Here is an 18,484-nt window from a genome sequence, read left to right on the forward strand (position 1 = left end):
GCTAAGAATATAACAACTCCGCTCTCTATCTCGGTTCCTTTAAAGCTAGCAGATGGTTCCTCAATAGTTGATCCCACAGAATATCGGCGAGTGATTGGTGCATTGCAATAGCTAACCTTAACTCGTCCTGATATCAGTTTTGCAGTTAATAAACTCTCACAATTTATGCATTGTCCAACACAGATTCACCGGACAACCACTAAAAGATTGTTGTGTTATCTAAAGAACACTATCTTTTATGGCATAAATATCAGGAGCACTTCACACCCAGCATTGTCATGTTTCTTGAATCCTGATTAGGCTGACAGAAAATCAACTTCAACTTATATTATCTTTCTTGGTACCAGACCTATCTCATGGAGCTAAAAAAAGCAATGTGTCATTGCTCGGTCATCCATCGAAGCGGAATGCAGGGTTTTAGCCATAACTGAAATTGAGTTCATATGGTTGCTCTCCCTATTTCACGAAATGAAGTTTTAATTACTACACTCACCTACACTTTTCTATGATAATGTGGGCGCCACTCAGTTAAGCTTTAATCCTATCCAACACTTAAAAATGAAGTACATTCAAATAGACCTTCACTTTATACGAGATTTGGTTGAAAAAAAACTTCTTTATGTTCGCCATGTTCACACTTATGACCAGCTCGTTGATTTACTCATTAAGCTGTTTTCTAGACAATGGATAGAATTTTTACAAGACAAGATCGGCCTAGTTGATGGTAGCTCGTTCTTGCGGGGGCGTATTAAGAAAACTAAAGAAATCACAGCAATCACAGCAGTGCCACCTCCAGTTTAGCTGTCACCATTTACGTTAATACCACATGTTGTGTATTCCATGATTTTAGGATCAGTTTTCTATTCCGTTACATATCTTTGAATGCCTAAACTTATGCTCTTGGGTTGTATAAAGATATAAAGTATGTATAGAGACAAGTGTGTGTTTTTATAATAAGAACAACCATAATAGTTTGCATCCTCTTTATGCCTATAGACTAGAAATCTTTCATTCCTTATTTGCGCCCAAACTCAATCACCAGGTCCAAAGCTAACACACTTATGATGCTTGTTGGCTTTAGATGCATATTGTTCATTCTCTTTTATATTTGTTATCAAACACTCTCATTGAGTTTCTTCACCATTCTTTTATCCATCTTTATACATTTTTCACAAATAACATGGCCAAGAAAAATAACTTTATCCATGCAAAAAAGTACACTTCTTTAAGTTGACATTTCATTCCTTAAAATTTCAGTCACACAAAGCAAATGATTAACATGTTTATCCAAGCTTTTATTGTAAACGAAGATATCATCAAAATAGACTATCATAAGCATGCCTATAAAAGCACACAATACATGTTCATCAATCTCTAAATGTTATCAATGTATTAGTGAGACTAAACAACATAACCAACCATTCATATAGCCCATCCTTAATATTAAAAGTAGTTTTCCATTAATCACTTCTTTCATTCTAATTTTATGATAACAACTTTTCAAATTAATTTTTGAAAAAGATACATGAACTAAGCAATCCATCTAGCCTAAGAATTTGATGTCTATACTTTACCGTAATGTTATTGACAACTTGACAACACACATCCTTCAAGACCCATCATCTTTCAACACAAGTAATATAGGAATCACACATGAACTCATGTTCTCCCTTATGTACCTTTTAGCCATCAACTCCTTAACTTAACTTTGAAGCTCATTTATCTCCTCGTGAATATTTCTATAAGATGGATGATTAGGAACCACAGCTTCAAGTTCAAGATCAATTTGATGTTCTATTTCTCTTAGTAGTGACAAACCACTAGGAACATCTTTAGAAAACATACCTTCAAATTCCCGCAACAAAGAAACAACAATACTAAGAATAAAAAGATCAAAGTTATTACTATTAAAACATGTCTTTTTGTGTAAAAGTACAAACTAGGGTTGTTCACGGTTCGGTTTAGTTCGGACTACAAAAACTAACCGAACCGACTAACTTAAAGTTTAAAAAAATTAAACCGAACCAGACCAAAAACCGGTTCAAACCGAACCAGTTCGGTTCGGTGAAATTCAGTTTTTTTCTATAAAACCAGGAAATCTAATCCTATCCTATAAGAATATAAAACTCTTCATATCTGCTTACTATATAAACGATTACAATTGTCATCTCTATTTTAGAATTATTAGGACGATTGCATGCAATTATATTTCAATTTAGCTAGAATCTTGTTCAATTCCTGAAAATATAGCAAAGCCCCAAAAGTTTTAGCATCCCAATTAATAAGAATATTTGTTGGTAAAGAAATTTATAAAACAAAAGAAAAAGACAAACCAGATTAAAGAGGCCATCCTTCTCCCATAGGCACTAGTTGTAATCGCACTTTTCACTAAGCCACCAATCTATCATCAGTTTTTGCTACAGAAGTTACCCCTTTAACAAGAAGACAAACCAGATATTTCTGACAGCTTGCGCAGAAACAAAGAGAGGAGCCAAGAAGTTGGAGATGTGGGTTTTTGTTCAGCTTACGTAGAAGAGATGAAGATGTGGGTTTTTGTTCGGCTTACGCAGAAGAGATGGAGATGTTGTGCAGAAATAAAAAGAGAAGACAAGGAGATGAAGATGTGAGTTTTTTTTTGTTAGGACTTATTTGTGGGTGGATGGCTTAGCTTTTGAGTTTTGAGATGGAGAGTGGAGGGCGGCGGCTTTTTGGAGATGTTGCGTAAAAGAGATGAAGATGTTATGTTATTGTTAGGGTTAGGTTAACTGTAGTATTTATAGCCCTCTTGTTTTTTGGTTGGTTCGGTTCGGTTCGGTTCATCGGTTTCAGTTTTAAAACCGAAACTGAACCGAACCGGCAAGATTTTATGGTTTTGAAAATCAGTTTAATCTGTTTTTCATCTCGGTTTGATTTTCTTGGTTAATTTTTCTTTGATTTTTTTGGTTTTCTCGGTTGTTTGGTTTTTTTTTAACACCCCTAGTACAAACATAGGCTAGTTATTTTTAAGAGAACATTTGATCTCACTTTTTTTTTTTTGCATAAAAACTCACTTATTTCCTTTTTTTTCTTAACACTCTCTTTTCACTTCTTCTTATTTTTTCTCTATTATCTTAGACAATTCTTTATTTTTCCATCTTTTGATTGAATTTGACTTTTCTCTCCTTATAACTAAATCTATTTTTTCTCTCATTTTAAGGATCTTGACCAAAAAAACCATTTGCACTCCCATCAACCTCACTTTTTGTTTTCAATTTCAATTGATCGTTGTAAACTTATTTTGGTGATAATGGTACACAAGTGATAGATTTTTCATCTTTTATAAATAAATACCTATTCTTAAACCCATTTTGTATAACTTTTCTATCAAATTGCCACAATCTCCATAAAAGTAAATGTCTCATATGCATAGTAATAATATCATATAAAACCTCATCATTATACTTCCCAATATATAAAAAATGAGACTAAAACATGTTTGTTCACTCTTACTTCCATATATTCATTCAACCACTGAAACTTATAGGGTTTGTGATGTTTCGTAGCATTCCAATTCAACTTTTCAACCGGTGTAGTGCTAACTACATTATCACAACTTTCACTATATATAATAATACTACATATTTAATTACTAATTTGACATCTCATGTGGAAAATATTATTTTTCTATTGCTCCATATCATACTCCTTGCCTTGAACACTCAATGCTTGCCTAATCAAAAGTGATTCACCCCTAATTAGACACTCTACCTCATCATCATAGCTAAGGTGAAAATTGAAAGGGTATCAAATAATGAAGAATGAGCCTTGATTAATTTGATTCATGTGCAAGATGAGCTTGTAGAGGAGCATCCAAACATTATAAAAAAATTAGAATAAAAAGATTCAAATCTGCCAATTTTGACCTTTCGCTATTGTTTTGGCCAGAACAAGAGCTACAAAGTAAATTTTGATGCGATGTTATGATTTGGTATTTTGGTTTCTTTCTTTTAGGGTTTTGGCTAATAAAAAAAAGGAAGAAAAGGTTGATTCTTGATTAATCTTAATTATGTGTTCGATTTAAAAAAAAAGGAAGAAGAAAATCAATTTTGATAGGGAAAAGTCTTGAAGTTGCTAAAAAATTGCATACAAAACAACAAATTGTGTTAATCTTTGTGACTTGAGAAATTCAACACACACACACACACACACACACACACACACACACACACACATATAGAAGAACAAAAGAAAGAAGAATCAAAATCATAATCTTGAAAGGATTATTTGAGAAAAAATTCAAATTTTTTGGATCTTGCATGAACTAGGGTTGGACCGAAACTTGTCTTGGAAATTCTTGGTGATCTTGATTGATTTCTTGCAAATTTAGGTATAATAGAATTATCTTGCATAAATTTCTCTAGCTTCTTAATTTCTTGCACCATTTTTCTTTATTTTCTTAAATTTCATAGTTTTTGTTGTTTCTTAATAATAACTCTTGCTTTTAATTCATGTCTTCATTTTCATCATTATATTCACACAAATTTTCATTGTTACTCGTAAGTTTATCCTCAATTTATGTTTTGAAAAGTTTTAATAATTGTTGAGTATTGAGCCTTTAAATAAAAAATAAATCATTGCGTAATTTGGTTAATTATTTGATAAGTTGCATACTTTTAAGAACCAAAGTATGAGAATAGAGTGGTAAAAGGCGTTGCAAGACTATTAGAGTGAAAAACCTAATAAATTATGTGAAACATGAGATAAATGAATTTTATTATGAGAGTAAACACATGAGATTTGTATGAGGAAAAAATTTCTTTACTACTAACCTTTATTTCAAGTATAAGAAATGTCTTCAAAAAGTGTTGAACAAAAAAAGGTAAGAACTGTGGAGGAAAGGCAAGATAGAATGGAAGCTATGATTGAGGTGTTAATAAATAAGTTTGATGTGATGATTAATAGACTAGGAGTTCCTAGTCGTAAGACAAAAAGTCTAAAGGCTTATCATTAGGGTTGTAGTGAATGATGAGAGTGTGAATGATAATTCTGAAGAAGAAAAGGAGAAAGATGATATAGTTGATAATAGTAAAAAGTTTCAAATGCAATAGTCTTGTATATAAGTCATGACCTAGGAGGAGAATAAGAAGTAGGTCACAACCAACTAATATATTCGACCAGGATAGGATTTCTAAGGAGCATGATGGTATATATCATAATTTAGGTGGAATTAAACTTATAATTTCATGGTTTTTAGGAAAGAGTGATATAGAGGCTTACTTGAACTAGAAAAAAAAAGGTGAATTTTGTGTTTGATTTCCATAGGTATTCAAAAGAAAAAAAACAGGTTAAATTGGTTGTGGTTGAATTTACTGATAATGCAATTAATTGATTGGATCAGCTTGTTAAAAGTAAAAGACTTAATGGAGAAAGACTAATAAAAACTTGGGAGGAAATGAATACAATCATGAGAAAAACATTTGTACCTACTCATTATTATAGGAAGATCTATAATAAATTGCAAACCTTATCTTAGGGTTTTATGAGCGTGGATAAGTAGTTTAAGGAGATAAAAGTAGTTATGATTAAAGCTAATATTTCTGAGGATGGAAAAGCCATAGTAACTAGGTTTTTGAATGGATTGAATAAAGATATTACTAATGTGATGGAATTGCAACATTATATAGAGATTCAAGATATAGTACACATGATTGTAAAAGTGAAGATAATTGATGAGAAAGGGTAATGCAAAACTTGGTGGATATTCGGGCTCCTTCTCGAGTTGGAAGTGAAATTTTAAGAGAGAGGGTAATGTGTAAATGAAACCAATGACTACATTTAAAGTAATTGAACCTTCCTTTATTAGGAAGCAGGTTGTGACTTTAGAAGAAAAAGGCAAAAATATTACTCAGCTGAAGGATAGGCGAGAGTTTAGGTGTTCTTGATTTCAAGAGCTTGGGTATTATGCACATGAATGTCCAAATAAGAGAATTATAGTTATAAAAGATGATGGTGAAGTGGAATCGGCTAGTAAGGATGATTTGAAGGGGATGCCAAAGCTAGATGATTTGTAGTGATTTAGAGTATGTTGTGCAAAGAAAATCCTTGGTTATAAGAAGATCTTTGAGTGTTCAGGTTTTTGAAGAAGGAGTAGAGCAATAAAGAAAGAATATCTCTCATATTAGGTGCTACATTGATAATTAGGCATGTAATATGATAATTGATAATGGTAGTTATACTAATATTGTTATCTCAACTTTGGTTAAAAAGTTGAACATGAATACATCTAAGCATTCTAAGCTATATAAGCTTTAGTGATTGAATGAACATGAAGAAGTTAAGGTGACTAATAAGGTTTTGGTTTCATTCACACTAGGAAATTTTAAGGATGATGTTATATTTGATGTTTTTTCTATATATGCTACACACCTATTATTGGAGAGACCTTGAGAATTTGATAGGAAGGTCAAGCATGATGGGTTCAGAAATAGGTATATTATGAAAAAAAATGGAAATATTTACGTGCAAGGTGAGTCATGAGCGTGAGACAATTTGGGGGGGGGGGAGTTTCAGCTATTAAAAATAGGTTTGGAGATTTCAGCAATATATATATATATATATATAGGGAAGGCCGAAAGTGAAGAAAATGAGTAGAGAAAAAGAAAGTAAGGGTGAGAAAAGAAAAGTCTGTAGACAAATTAGGGAAACAATTTAATTTTTATACAAAACAAAATGACCTTTCTCATGTCTATCATTCCAATATGCTTATGATTTTATTTTTATATAATGAGGTATATTTTAATTTTGATGATTTGAATTCTTATGTTTCTAGTGTTGTTAAAGTTCTTTTGCAGGAATTTGAGGATCTTTCCTGAAGAGATCCAGAGTGGTTTGCCACCATTGCCACCAATTCGAGGGATTGGATATTAAATTGATTTTGTGCTAGAAGCATCAATTTCAAACCAGCCAGTTTATAGAAACCAGCCAGTTTATAGAAGTAATCTCGAGGAGACTAAGGAGCTTCAAAGACAAGTAGAAGAGTTGATGTTGAATAGGGTATATTCAAGAAAGTATGAGTCCTTGTGCAGTTCCAGTGTTACTTGTGCCTAAAAAGGACAATATTTGGTGTATGTGCGTTGATTGTAGAGCCATTAACAACATTACAGTATAGTATAGATATATTATTCATAGATTAAACGATATGCTTAATGAGTTACAAGGTTCTTCTGTGTTTTCTAAAATTGATTTGAAAAGTTGTTATCATCAAATTAGAATTAAAGAAGATGAATGGAAGACAACATTCAAAACTAAATATGGATTGTATGAATGGTTAGTAATGCTTTTTGGTTTGACTAATGCCCTTAATACATTCATAAGGTTAATGAATCATGTGTTGAGATCTTTCATTGAAGAATTTTTATTATTATTTTGATTTATAGCAAAAGATTAGATGAGTATATTAATTAGATGGAAAGAATTGTGTTTTTAGGTTATGTTGTTAGTGCGAAAGGGATTCAGATGAATGAGGCAGAGATCAAGGTCATTTAAAAATGACCTACACTTAAGACGGTAAGTATGGTAACAAGTTTTACTTCTTAATGGTTTAACTAGTTTTTACATAAGATTTGTCAAAGATTTTAGTATTCTAGTTGTACCATTGACTGAAATTGTAAAGAAAATAGTAGAATTTAAATGAGATGAAGATCAAGAAAAGACTTTTAACTTGTTAAAAGAAAGATTGATTTTGACCTCATTGCTTGCTTTACCTGACTTTGCAAAAACTTTTGAAATTAAGTCTGATGCCTAATGTATAAGTATTGAAGCAATTTTAATGCAGGACAAATGGCCCATAACCTATTTTAGTGAGAAGCTTAATAAATCAACTTTTAATTATCCAACATATGATAACGATTTGTATGCATTAATGAGAACCTTGGAGACTTGACAACATTATCTTTAGCCTAAGGAGTTTATAATTATATATGGACCATCAATATTTAAAACACTTAAAGAGCCAAGGTAAGTTGAATAGACAACATGCCAAGTGGATTGAATTCATTAAGACATTCCTATATGCTGTTAAATACAAGCAATGTAAGGAAAACATTGTCGTGGATGCTTTATCTTGAATGTATATTCTTTTTAATACCTTGAACACTAAATTTTTAGGATTTGAACATGTAAAAAAATTGTATATGGATGATAATGACTTTGGTCAAGTTTATGGACAATATGAGCATTCATTTGATAATTATTTTATGTATGATGAATTTTTATTTAAAGATAAGAGATTATGTGTGCCTAAATGTTTATTGTGTGAGTTTCTTATGAGGGAAGCTCATGAGAGCAATTTAATGGAACATTTTAGGGGTAGCTAAGACTTTGGTATGTCATATGAACATTTTTACTTGCCTAATATGAAAATGGATGTTCAAAAAGTATATGATAGATGCATAACATGTAAACAAGTCAAGTCTAAAAACATGCCTCATAGTTTGTATACACCTTTACTAGTACCTAAAGAATCTTGGGTTGTTATATTCATGGATTTTGTTTTAGGGTTACCTAGATCTGAAAAAGGTAGAGATTCAATTTTTGTTGTTGTAGATAAATTTTCTAAGATGATACATTTCATATCATATCATAATATTGATGATGCAATAAATATAGTAGATCTTTTCTCAAGAAAATAATTCGGTTACAGGGTTCTAAAAAGCATTGTGACCGATAAAAATGTTAAAATTTTAAGCTACTTTTGAAAAATTTTGTAGGGTGAGTTAGGAATAAAATTGTTATTTTCTATTATTTGTTATCCATACACAGATAACTAAACAAAGGTGGTAAATAAGAATTTAACTTAATTGTTGAGAACTATTATCCAAAAAAATCTTAAAAATTAGAAAGATTGTTTGTCATTCATTGAGTTTGCATATAATAGGAGTGTATATTCTATAACAAAGTTTTCTTTTTTTAAAATTATGTATGGTTGTAATCCTTTAACTCCATTAAATTTATTATCTTTATATATCGATGAAAAAGTTAATTTTGATCAAAGATTTGCATACCAAGATTCAAGTTTTACTAAAAATTTTAAGTGGTTTTTTGTAATTTTTTTCTAATTTACAATTTGACTACTAAAGTCTTATTAATTAAAAAAATAATGTCCCAGTAAGCAGCTGCTTTGCAAAAATAAGACGCTGCTTTGGAGAGCACCAATGATGTCGTTTGGCCAAAAATATACTAAGGTTTTACGAGTCTTGCCTGATTTCCACCATAATTTCATACGTTTTATCTTTTACATAATGATAAGGGAAAGTGAGAGAGAAAGGAAAGAATGACAAGGCCTAGTCTATCAAGTCCAAACATGTAGAAATTGTTACTTAGATTTATTTTACTACAAGATCAATATTTACAAGTCATGTAAAAAACTATAATGATATAACTTTTGATGATGTAAGTATTTCATATGATTTTATCTACTTGTTTTATATTTATTAGTTTAATTTATAGGTAATGTGGTGGACTACGTCTATCTACAAGTTGCTTTATTATACAATACATGCAGTTTAGACAGAAAACATTATCTAGCACACACCAAGGATTCAATCGAGGAACGCCTAATACGTTTATGGTCCAATTAAAAATATTAATAACTTGAGGACCTATCTGTGAATCAAAAATAGATGGAGGACTAATCTGAGGTTTTCCCTAAACTCAACCGAAAACCCATCAAGATATTTTTGTTGCTCAGCCTCCAGCAGTAAAAGATTTCGATTTTCTTCCAAAAAATTCAATGGAGCCTGACAGGTATTTAAAATGGTGTTTTGGGCTTTCGAAATGCTTTAGTTGGTTCTCAGTAGGATGCTCTTTTGTTTACAATCTGTTCCCATTAGTTTTTCTATTGAATTTTTATATATTTATATGTATACAAGGTTTTATTTGTTTTTTTGCCAGGTTAAATTATCCAAGCACCTCTGCTATTACATTTGAAGTTTTGGGCCATCAACTGCAGTTCTCTCAAGTATGTTTTTTTATTGTTCTTTTCCCATATTGCAAACGTTGTTATTGTTTCTTGTAGTTTGTATCGGTTGCTATAAATTTGGAAATTTAGTGTGAGTTGTACACTTTTTGGACAATGTTTAACCACTCACGACTGGAAAAGGTGACCTGTCTGCATGTTGTGTTGGTTATGTAATAGCTACTGTGTTGTTGGGGAAGGACATCAAATTCTGGATCAAAGTGAAATAGTCTGTTTTTTTTTTTTAAAAAAAAAATGGACATTTCTTGATATTTTGAATAAAAATATAGTCTTTTCAATGGAAAGTGATGTGCAGCAACAAAGTTTAGGTGGCCTGTATAAATATGAAATAATCATGAAAGAAAATTTTGTTGCGTCTGCGATTAATTGCCTGTTTGTAATTCCTCCATCCTACAAGTTTGGTTGCTGTTAATTTTCGGTTTCACAGCATCATTTCCTGTTGCAAATTTTTCACATGTTATGTTGCATTTAGTATCTCGTGATGTTTACCTAACAAATGAATTTCTGGTCATGGTGATAGGATCCAAATTCCAAGCATTTAGGAACCACTGTTTGGGATGCATCGATGGTGTTGGTTAAATTTCTGGTAAGTTTAAATCTGTATTTCTTCATGTACTTGAAACTGCAAAGCACGCTCTCCCTGGTGGTATTGTTTGACTCTTGGATGCTGGACTCAGGATTCAGGGTCTGTTTCACTATGATTTTCTCAATAGTCAAACAGCTTTTAGCAAACTTTAAAGAGTAGGTTGTTTCTGTAAAGAGTTTGCTTCTAAGAAAATTCATCATTTCATTGCAGTAAAGCAGCTAAAAAGCTTATCATGCAGGAAGCATTTTCCTCCCCTGCTTTTCTCATAATCATTTTAATTTCAGTGCTATGGTTCTTAGTGCAGCATAGCTTACTAACCCTTATAAATTTAAGTTGATCTTATTTAGGCATTTCTTGTTACTGGGATAAATCTTTTTCAATTTCAGTTGTATTTTGCCTGGATTCTTTCTGAAGATCCCTGATGGGTTGTTTGAGGGATTTGATCATCTTGATTTTTTATCTCATTTTGTTCTGCATAAAGAGAAGAAAACGAGAGATGATGGTTAGTACCAGCAAAACTGTGGAACAAATCTTCCCATTATCTTCCAATTTATTTCTATAAATTTAAAGATGGATCTAATGTCATTGGAAAACTGCAAGATAAGAACAAGATGTGTGTGTGTGTGTGAGAGAGAGAGAGAGAGTGGGAGAGAGAGTTCACCAAAGATAGTGGCTGGCTCTTTAACTTATGAATATGGTAATGAACACTTGATTGAAAGCTCACCTCACTAGAACATTATGCTTATCAGATTTGAAAGGCCACTCATACATTACCTGTGACATAGATTAATAAATATTTTAGATCTAAAGACATGAATCCGCTCTTCATTGGTTGTTTCAGGAAAGGAACTGCAGAAGGGGAAGGTTTTGTCCATCTAAACTGAAAGGAAAACGCGTTATTGAACTTGGAGCAGGATGTGGAGTAGCTGGATTTGGTGGGTTTCTTTTCTTTCCCCTTTTTTTATTTTTAGATAGTGAAATAGTGTTTCCTACATGTCATTTTACTTGGCTCGTCAATTCAATATAGATCCAGTTTTATCTAACTCTAAAAGGTCTTTTGCCTCATAGTTTGATTTAAGCTGCTCTTTCCAGGGATGGCACTACTGGGATGTGATGTAATTGCAACTGACCAAATAGAGGTTTTGCCACTGCTAATGAGAAATGCTGAACGCAATACTTCAAGAATAATGCAGAAAGATTCCAATTCAGGTGTGCTTGGATACATTTTGATTGGTTGTGGTCATACACTTTTATTTTTCTTATTTTTATTAAAAAGATTTTTTATTACTGAATAGCCAACTGCATTTTAAGATATTTTTCTGCATGCAAGTGAATTTGATGGGAAAATGCCCTAATCAGCATGGAGTTTCTTTAACTATCAGATAGAGGGTGTGCTTGGACCTCCATTACATGTAGCATGTACCTTACATGTTTTTATGCTCGTTGCAGATTCATTTGGATCTATCCAGGTTGCAGAATTGGACTGGGGGAACGAAGATCATATAAGGGCTGTTGATCCACCATTTGACTACATCATTGGCACTGATGTTGTAAGTTTGTTTGGTGACTACATTTTGCTGAACACATAATGGGAAACAATATATTGCTAATTATCTTTACTTTCATAGTTTTGTCTCTTCCTGGAACCCACACTTAATTTCTCATGACCACCCCATGACTTTCTGATTTATGGCTTCTAGAGTCTGACCTCAGGTCAACATTTCAAAGAAATTGGAAAATTCATGAGCAAGCTTGACCCCATGATTTTGGTGCTATGTTAATTTCAGTTTTATTTGTTTCCAAATGCTTCAAGCCATTTACTTGAAATAGTCTTAGTTTCATGATGTATAATGGACTCCTAGGAGGGTTGTCACTGTTTCCTCTAACTTTTGATTTGATATGTCAGTGAACGTGTTGCCACTAGTTGCAGCATTAGCACAGGGATAGCAAAGACCAACCCATGCTCCTGCTCAATGCTCCAAAGGCTTAAACACTGTTTTTAATACTTCATTGAATAATTGAATGAAAGCTTTTTTCAATCTGTCACTTTTACCACTTGATAAATTTCCCAAATCGTGAATATGATAGAATGCATAAAAAAGCGTCAAGTAATGAGATAGTTTTCTTCTGTTGCTATTGAAAAAATAAAATATATTAGTAAATCCATTTTCTTATCCATCTTATGCTAAGATGTTTAATTTGTGATTCTTATGATGTTATGGATCTGTAGCTCTATACTTGAACCTGCTTCAGTGAAGTGTTTGATTTTCAGCTTCTTTGCATTTAAGGTTTATGCAGAGCATCTCTTGGACCCACTGTTGCAGACACTACTTGCTTTATCAGGACCGAAAACCACTATTTTGGTGTGTTGCTTTAAAGCTTGAAAGTTTTGTTTTTTGTTTTTCCTTTGGAAACTTGACTGTGATGCTTTTACTTATTACTATACTTCCATGTAGTTGGGGTATGAGATCCGTTCTACCAATGTCCATGAGCGAATGCTCGACATGTGGAAAAAAAACTTTGAGGTGAAAACTGTTCCAAAAGCGAAGGTATGTTCATTATGGTAATAAATACTTGTGGCTTAATGAGATATTCATATGCTGTACATGACATTTCCAAATAAAATTCCTGGACTGAAGTATGAATGGTTACCAAACTGGAGACAAAATCTGGTAAAAATTAGGACTTTATGTGATACTTTAACTATTTCTCACCTGCTACTTTCCGTAAGTGTTCATAAGTGTAAATATTTAAGAAACACCATCTTATAACATATTATTCCGTGCACTGGTTGTTAACAATCTAAGATGCCAGCTTTGTCATTGGACCTGCATCATAAATACATGCGGCTTTAGCTGGGGTATTAGTCAACGCATTGTCTAGTGATTGGACCTTCATAATTAATGCCTTCACCCTTTGAAGTCGTTGTAACCACTTTGTCCCATGCAGATGGACAGTAATTACCAACATCCAAGTATTCAACTTTACATCATGGGATTGAAGCCTCCAGCTGGGATCATAGGAAACCGGATTTCGGAGCTTGAGCAACAAACTGATGAGGTTGAAATGGTAGATGAGGTACTGAAAGATGATGAGAATGGTGGGAGTAGTAATACCAAGAAAAAGTTGGAAGATTGCAGCAGTGAAAAGGTTCATGAAGATTGTGAGCTAGCGATGAAAATTCCAAATGGAAAACTTACTGATTGGGAAGCAAGAAGATTAGGCTCAATGACCGCTCGACTTCTTCAAGATGTCAAGATAACATGAAGCATTCAGCTTGGAATTTGCAACCTACCCTTTGTACTCTCAATGCTTGTTTGCTATGGATCTGCCCCATGTCTCACATTATTTGAGTGTCTCATTGTTGTCTAATTTCATGGAATGGTTGTGGAATGCATAGGAAGTATGGTGCAGCAAATGATATGGCATAGCATTGCCAAAATCAATAGAAATGTTGACCTCTTGAAACCGGTGGATTTGTTGCCGTAATTTGCTTTTTGATCACGACACATGGTGCCGTCTGGGGTGTTGGGAAATAAGATTTGGAAAAGTAGAGTTAAGAGCTTCGTGTCAGTATTCTGAAGCTGCAATCATTGCATTATATGTTGGATGAGTCGGGATGTGCAGTGCTTCATCCTTAGTAGTGACCTTTTCTGAGAATAAAATAAAGTGTATTTCAATTTTTAAAGCTGTTTTGAAGATATTGTAATAGTCTAAGAATATGAAGAGGATTTGAGAAACATATATATGTTATAGCCTTGTAGGTCATCAATGTAGTCATTTGGACACAAATCTGTCATCCAAATCATTAAACCTTGCCTCAAAATTGCATCCAATGAATTTGCGGCTGCTAAAACCTCACACTTTTTTCCTTGGTTTCTCGCTGTGGAACTGGATCTGTTGTCCGCACTATGATGATCCATTCCTTCGTCTCTGGAGTTGCCTGACTTTTTTTTTTTTCCCTGTTCCTCATTTGACCACTCATCAAGTCGGGGGGGTCCAAGGAAACGCAGGGAGGGATATTGAATGCCCTAAACACTTTTGGCATATGAATTACAATCAAGATTTGCATTTTAGCCTGATTATTTAAGAATATGCTCGACCTTTACACATTTTTCATTTCATTAGCAAGAGTAGCAGGATTACATTTAGAACTATAATCACCGAGGGTGGTTGCTAAAGCAAGGCAATTTGCAAACACAAAGAAAGGTGCAACTCATTTGTTTAAATTGGAGGCTTCCACTTCAACCCGCATTTCCAAACTCAGAAATTTTTCCAAATCAACTTCTTTTGGGGTAGATAAGGCTTTGTAGCCTCCTACTTTCGATCTGTGTGTTGGGCTAAGCAAAGCTCACTACTTTTGGTTGATGAAAGGCAGTTGAGTGACTAGCTAACAAAAACCAAATTCAGCTTGTCCTCAGCTAGAGTCAAGCTGTGCATCATTGAGATATACAGATTACAGTGTGTAATAAATATTATAGTAATGCTGTCCAAAGCTGCCTGGATCTTTCAAAGAGAATCAAATCGCATAACATATGCTGAACTTTTCCTTGCCTGGAGATGGACTTGTAACATACACACAAAAGGGAACAAGAATGGGATAGTATCGTATTGGTATGCAAGAAATGTTTTACAGTGATTTGGAAAATGAAAATGAACCTGAAAAATGTAGGAGGAATTCATATTAAATAGAGGCTGTTGTAGAATGGTTGTGTATTGCTTGCCGAAGAACTTGACTGCTGTAGTTGTTTACTGGCGAGCTTCTATGAAATGCAGAATTCACAATGGAAAACTGATCCATGTAGATTCCCAAGTATGAAATGAGCGGGTCTGCCCGACTCTTGTCTATAACAAATTTCAGGTGTTGAGTTTCTACATTAGGAAAATGCAACAGCCTTTGATATCCAACTGTAGTGCCATTAATCACCATCCTCCAGTCCCCGTCTTCATTCAAGACCTCAAGATGGAATGCCATAATTCGCTGTCCCATGTGAATTGGTTCTTGTACTTGCAAAACATTGAAAGATACCGACTCTTGAAGGTTTAAGTGTAATGCCCAATCAGATACATTCTCCTCGGGTGCCCAATAGGTGTAAATGCCTTCTTTGAAGATGTTGTAGTGATCAAAGCGAGAATCACCAATGCTGCCTCGTGTGCTGCTTGCATTAAGAATGGCATTCCCAGCTAGATTATCAGAAAATATGGACCTTCGGAGTTCAGAAAATTCTTTAAGTACTTGTATGTCTTCATCTGATATAAGACCTGAAGAGTTCGGGGGCACATTTAGTAACAAGAGACAGTTTCTGCCAACAGATTTGTAGTATATGTCGAGAAGCTTGATTGCAGATTTTGGAACTTCCGAAGCATGCCAAAACCAACCAGGTCGAATGGATACATCACACTCAGCAGGCACCCAGTCATGACCTGATGGGTCTCCTCCCTGCGAGTATCTGTTGAATAGACATTAAAAAGTGAAACAAAAATCTGAATATTTGATTCTGTATGCAAGAAAAACTTGAGGGGCAGAAAGTGCAGGGGAAAAAATCAGTGCACTCGCACAAAAAAAGGGAGCCAATTTTTCTGCAGTTCTACGAAGGGGAAAAAACTAGCTTTTAGTTTTATGGCAATAATTCATAAGCATATTGTATTGGACATCAAGTTCTTCAAAATTTGTTATTCAATTAATGCTACAATTAGTCAAGGACAAAAATCTAGAACATGAAAATGTCTCCACTGTAATCTGAAAACCAGGGAATTCTTCAGAAGTCAATAGCATCACAAAATAATAAGCAATTCAAGATATAAGGAAATGCATGAAAGTGCATTTCCATAATTGGATCGTTGTAGGATGGAGCCCTGGATCATGCGTATGTTGACTATACTCATGGTTTCAATTTATTAAGCAGGCCAGTCATGAACAAGAGTTGTGATTTGGCAAAACTAACATTACCATTTCCTAGCATAATGTACATTTCAAAGATACCTTGCCAAAATTCACATACAAAATCTAGCCCTCAATTTACATCATGCTTGCGTGCAGGATGAAAAGTTTTAGGTTGCTATGAAGTCCTCTTAACATGATCAGCAGGGGATTGACATTCAGACTAGAGATAAGAGTCTGAATTCTCTTCTTTCACTTTCCCCAACATCTTGAAAAATACTCTCTCATTTGTTTGTGTTCAGTTGAATGGGGCTTATATAGTTAACAGCTGAGTTGCAGTGCTGTCAAGTTATAACTAAACAAGTCATCTTTAGGCAGACATGGAATCCATAGCATTGGAAACAAGCATGAACTCTTAAAAAGTGCAGACCATGAATTACCAACCAAAAGTACAAGGTAAGAAAAAAAAAAGGCATGGAAGAGAAGGCTAGAAAGTTAACTCACATAGGATCAGTGTTTCCAATCTGGGCAGAACTCCGATTAAAAAGAGACCAGCAAGTAGACCCAGCGACACCAGCCTCATCCCCAATCCACCTTGTATCAGGACCTGCATCAGAAAAGATGATAGCCCCAGGCTGATGTTGATGAATGAGACTAAACCAACTATCGAAAAAATACTCCATGTCCTTCTCTCCCTCTCCTTTCGCACCATCCAACCATACCTCCTTTATCTCTCCATACCTGCAAAAACAAAACACAACACGAATAGTTCTTAATTACCACAGAACATAAATCTAATCAAAGACAGATGTTATTTCCCAGATAACACAACTGTTCAGGTTGAACTAACAACAAGAATTAGATGCAACAAAATGCAATGATTAAAACCAACATCTCAAATACCAAATGAAATACAGATTACAAAATAACCTAATAAAAGGAGTCAAGGAAAAAATCCAATTGATCAAAGACAAGAAAGAAAATCACCTTGTCAACAACTCAGTCATTTGGCCTAAATAGAACTCATTATACTCCAAAGTCTTTCCATAACACACCTCATGCCTATCCCATGGTGAAAGATAAAGACCCAAATCAACACCAGCCTCTTTAGCAGCCAAAGAAAGCTCCTTTACAACATCCCCACTTCCATTTCTCCAAGAAGTTGACTTCACAGAGTAGTCTGTGTACTCACTAGGCCATAAACAGAACCCATCATGATGCTTTGCAGTGAGGATCACACGGTTAAAGCCAGAGTCTTTAGCAACCTGGACCCACTGGGTGGTATTGAGATGGGTCGGGTTGAACACAGAAGGGTCAACCTGGCCAGTACCCCACTCTGAGTCTGTAAAGGTATTGGTTCCAAAGTGAAAGAAGAGTGCCATTGATGAGAGTTGCCATTGGAATTGAGAAGCAGTTGGGATGGGTAAAATGGGAAGTGGGGGTGGCTTTTGGAGGGCACAGTGGGAAATGAGAAATATCAAAGAGAATGAGAGACATAAGAGGATCAGATTCATTGTTCTGGGCTCTGGAGTTTGGTTGTTCTCCTCATAATGGAAGACAACAGGAAGTATTAAGAGGTCAAAAGACTTGGCTTTTAAAGTGAGACATTTGTGAAGTGATGTTTTAGAACACTGATCACGCAAAGTGGAGGTTGTTACTTCCTTATCTTTAATCATGCTTTGGCCAAACGCCTAATATATTAAACTAGATTTTCTTTTTTTATCTGTTCATGCTATGTTGCAGAGCTGGTTGAATTTTTTCTAACATGAAAAAACATTTAAACAGTGATAATTTGAGTGAATTTTGATTAACTTGGAGATTATTACTTCCTTATCTTTCATCATGCTTTGGCCAAACGCCTCATATATTATACTAGATTATTTTTTTTCTTTCGTGCTACATTACAGTTCAAGTTAATTTTTTTCTAACATAAAAAAAACTTTCAAATAATAATAACTTGAATGAATTGAAGTTAACTTAATTATTTCATTATCGGGATAAC

At 34.0% G+C, this 18,484-nt stretch overlaps 2 protein-coding genes across 2 annotated transcripts; one reads left to right on the forward strand and one right to left on the reverse strand.

Annotated features, from left to right (window-relative positions):
- Positions 1-9,655: 9,655 nt before the first annotated feature.
- LOC133679382 (uncharacterized) lies at positions 9,656-14,393 on the forward strand. The gene is made up of 9 exons (XM_062101964.1): positions 9,656-9,783; positions 9,931-9,997; positions 10,536-10,601; positions 11,443-11,536; positions 11,694-11,810; positions 12,051-12,151; positions 12,890-12,964; positions 13,058-13,150; positions 13,551-14,393. The coding sequence occupies exons 1-9, from the start codon at positions 9,770-9,772 to the stop codon at positions 13,866-13,868; spliced, it is 945 nt and encodes a 314-aa protein (XP_061957948.1). The 5' UTR covers positions 9,656-9,769; the 3' UTR covers positions 13,869-14,393.
- Positions 14,394-15,187: 794 nt separating this feature from the next.
- LOC133680105 (alpha-L-fucosidase 1) lies at positions 15,188-18,173 on the reverse strand. The gene is made up of 3 exons (XM_062102929.1): positions 17,470-18,173; positions 16,987-17,223; positions 15,188-16,051 (listed from the first exon to the last, which is right to left on the reverse strand). Exons 1-3 carry the CDS (start codon positions 18,156-18,158, stop codon positions 15,286-15,288), a joined length of 1,692 nt encoding a protein of 563 aa, XP_061958913.1. The 5' UTR covers positions 18,159-18,173; the 3' UTR covers positions 15,188-15,285.
- Between the last annotated feature and the right edge of the window lie 311 nt (positions 18,174-18,484).

This window comes from Populus nigra, chromosome 19 (genome assembly GCF_951802175.1).
Source record: "Populus nigra chromosome 19, ddPopNigr1.1, whole genome shotgun sequence".
In the NCBI taxonomy this organism is placed as follows: Eukaryota; Viridiplantae; Streptophyta; class Magnoliopsida; order Malpighiales; family Salicaceae; genus Populus; species Populus nigra.

Excerpts from the sequence above, each read along its gene's own strand:
- LOC133679382 (XM_062101964.1), top strand. Across the intron at positions 10,602-11,442 it reads TGGTGTTGGTTAAATTTCTG|GAAAGGAACTGCAGAAGGGG; the intron begins GTAAGTTTAAAT and ends TGGTTGTTTCAG. Across the intron at positions 13,151-13,550 it reads AAACTGTTCCAAAAGCGAAG|ATGGACAGTAATTACCAACA; the intron begins GTATGTTCATTA and ends TGTCCCATGCAG.
- LOC133680105 (XM_062102929.1), bottom strand. The coding sequence starts at position 18,158 with ATGATTAAAGATAAGGAAGTAACAACCTCCACTTTGCGTGATCAGTGT. Across the intron at positions 17,224-17,469 it reads ATGACTGAGTTGTTGACAAG|GTATGGAGAGATAAAGGAGG; the intron begins GTGATTTTCTTT and ends TTGTTTTTGCAG. Across the intron at positions 16,052-16,986 it reads ATTGGAAACACTGATCCTAT|ATACTCGCAGGGAGGAGACC; the intron begins GTGAGTTAACTT and ends TCTATTCAACAG.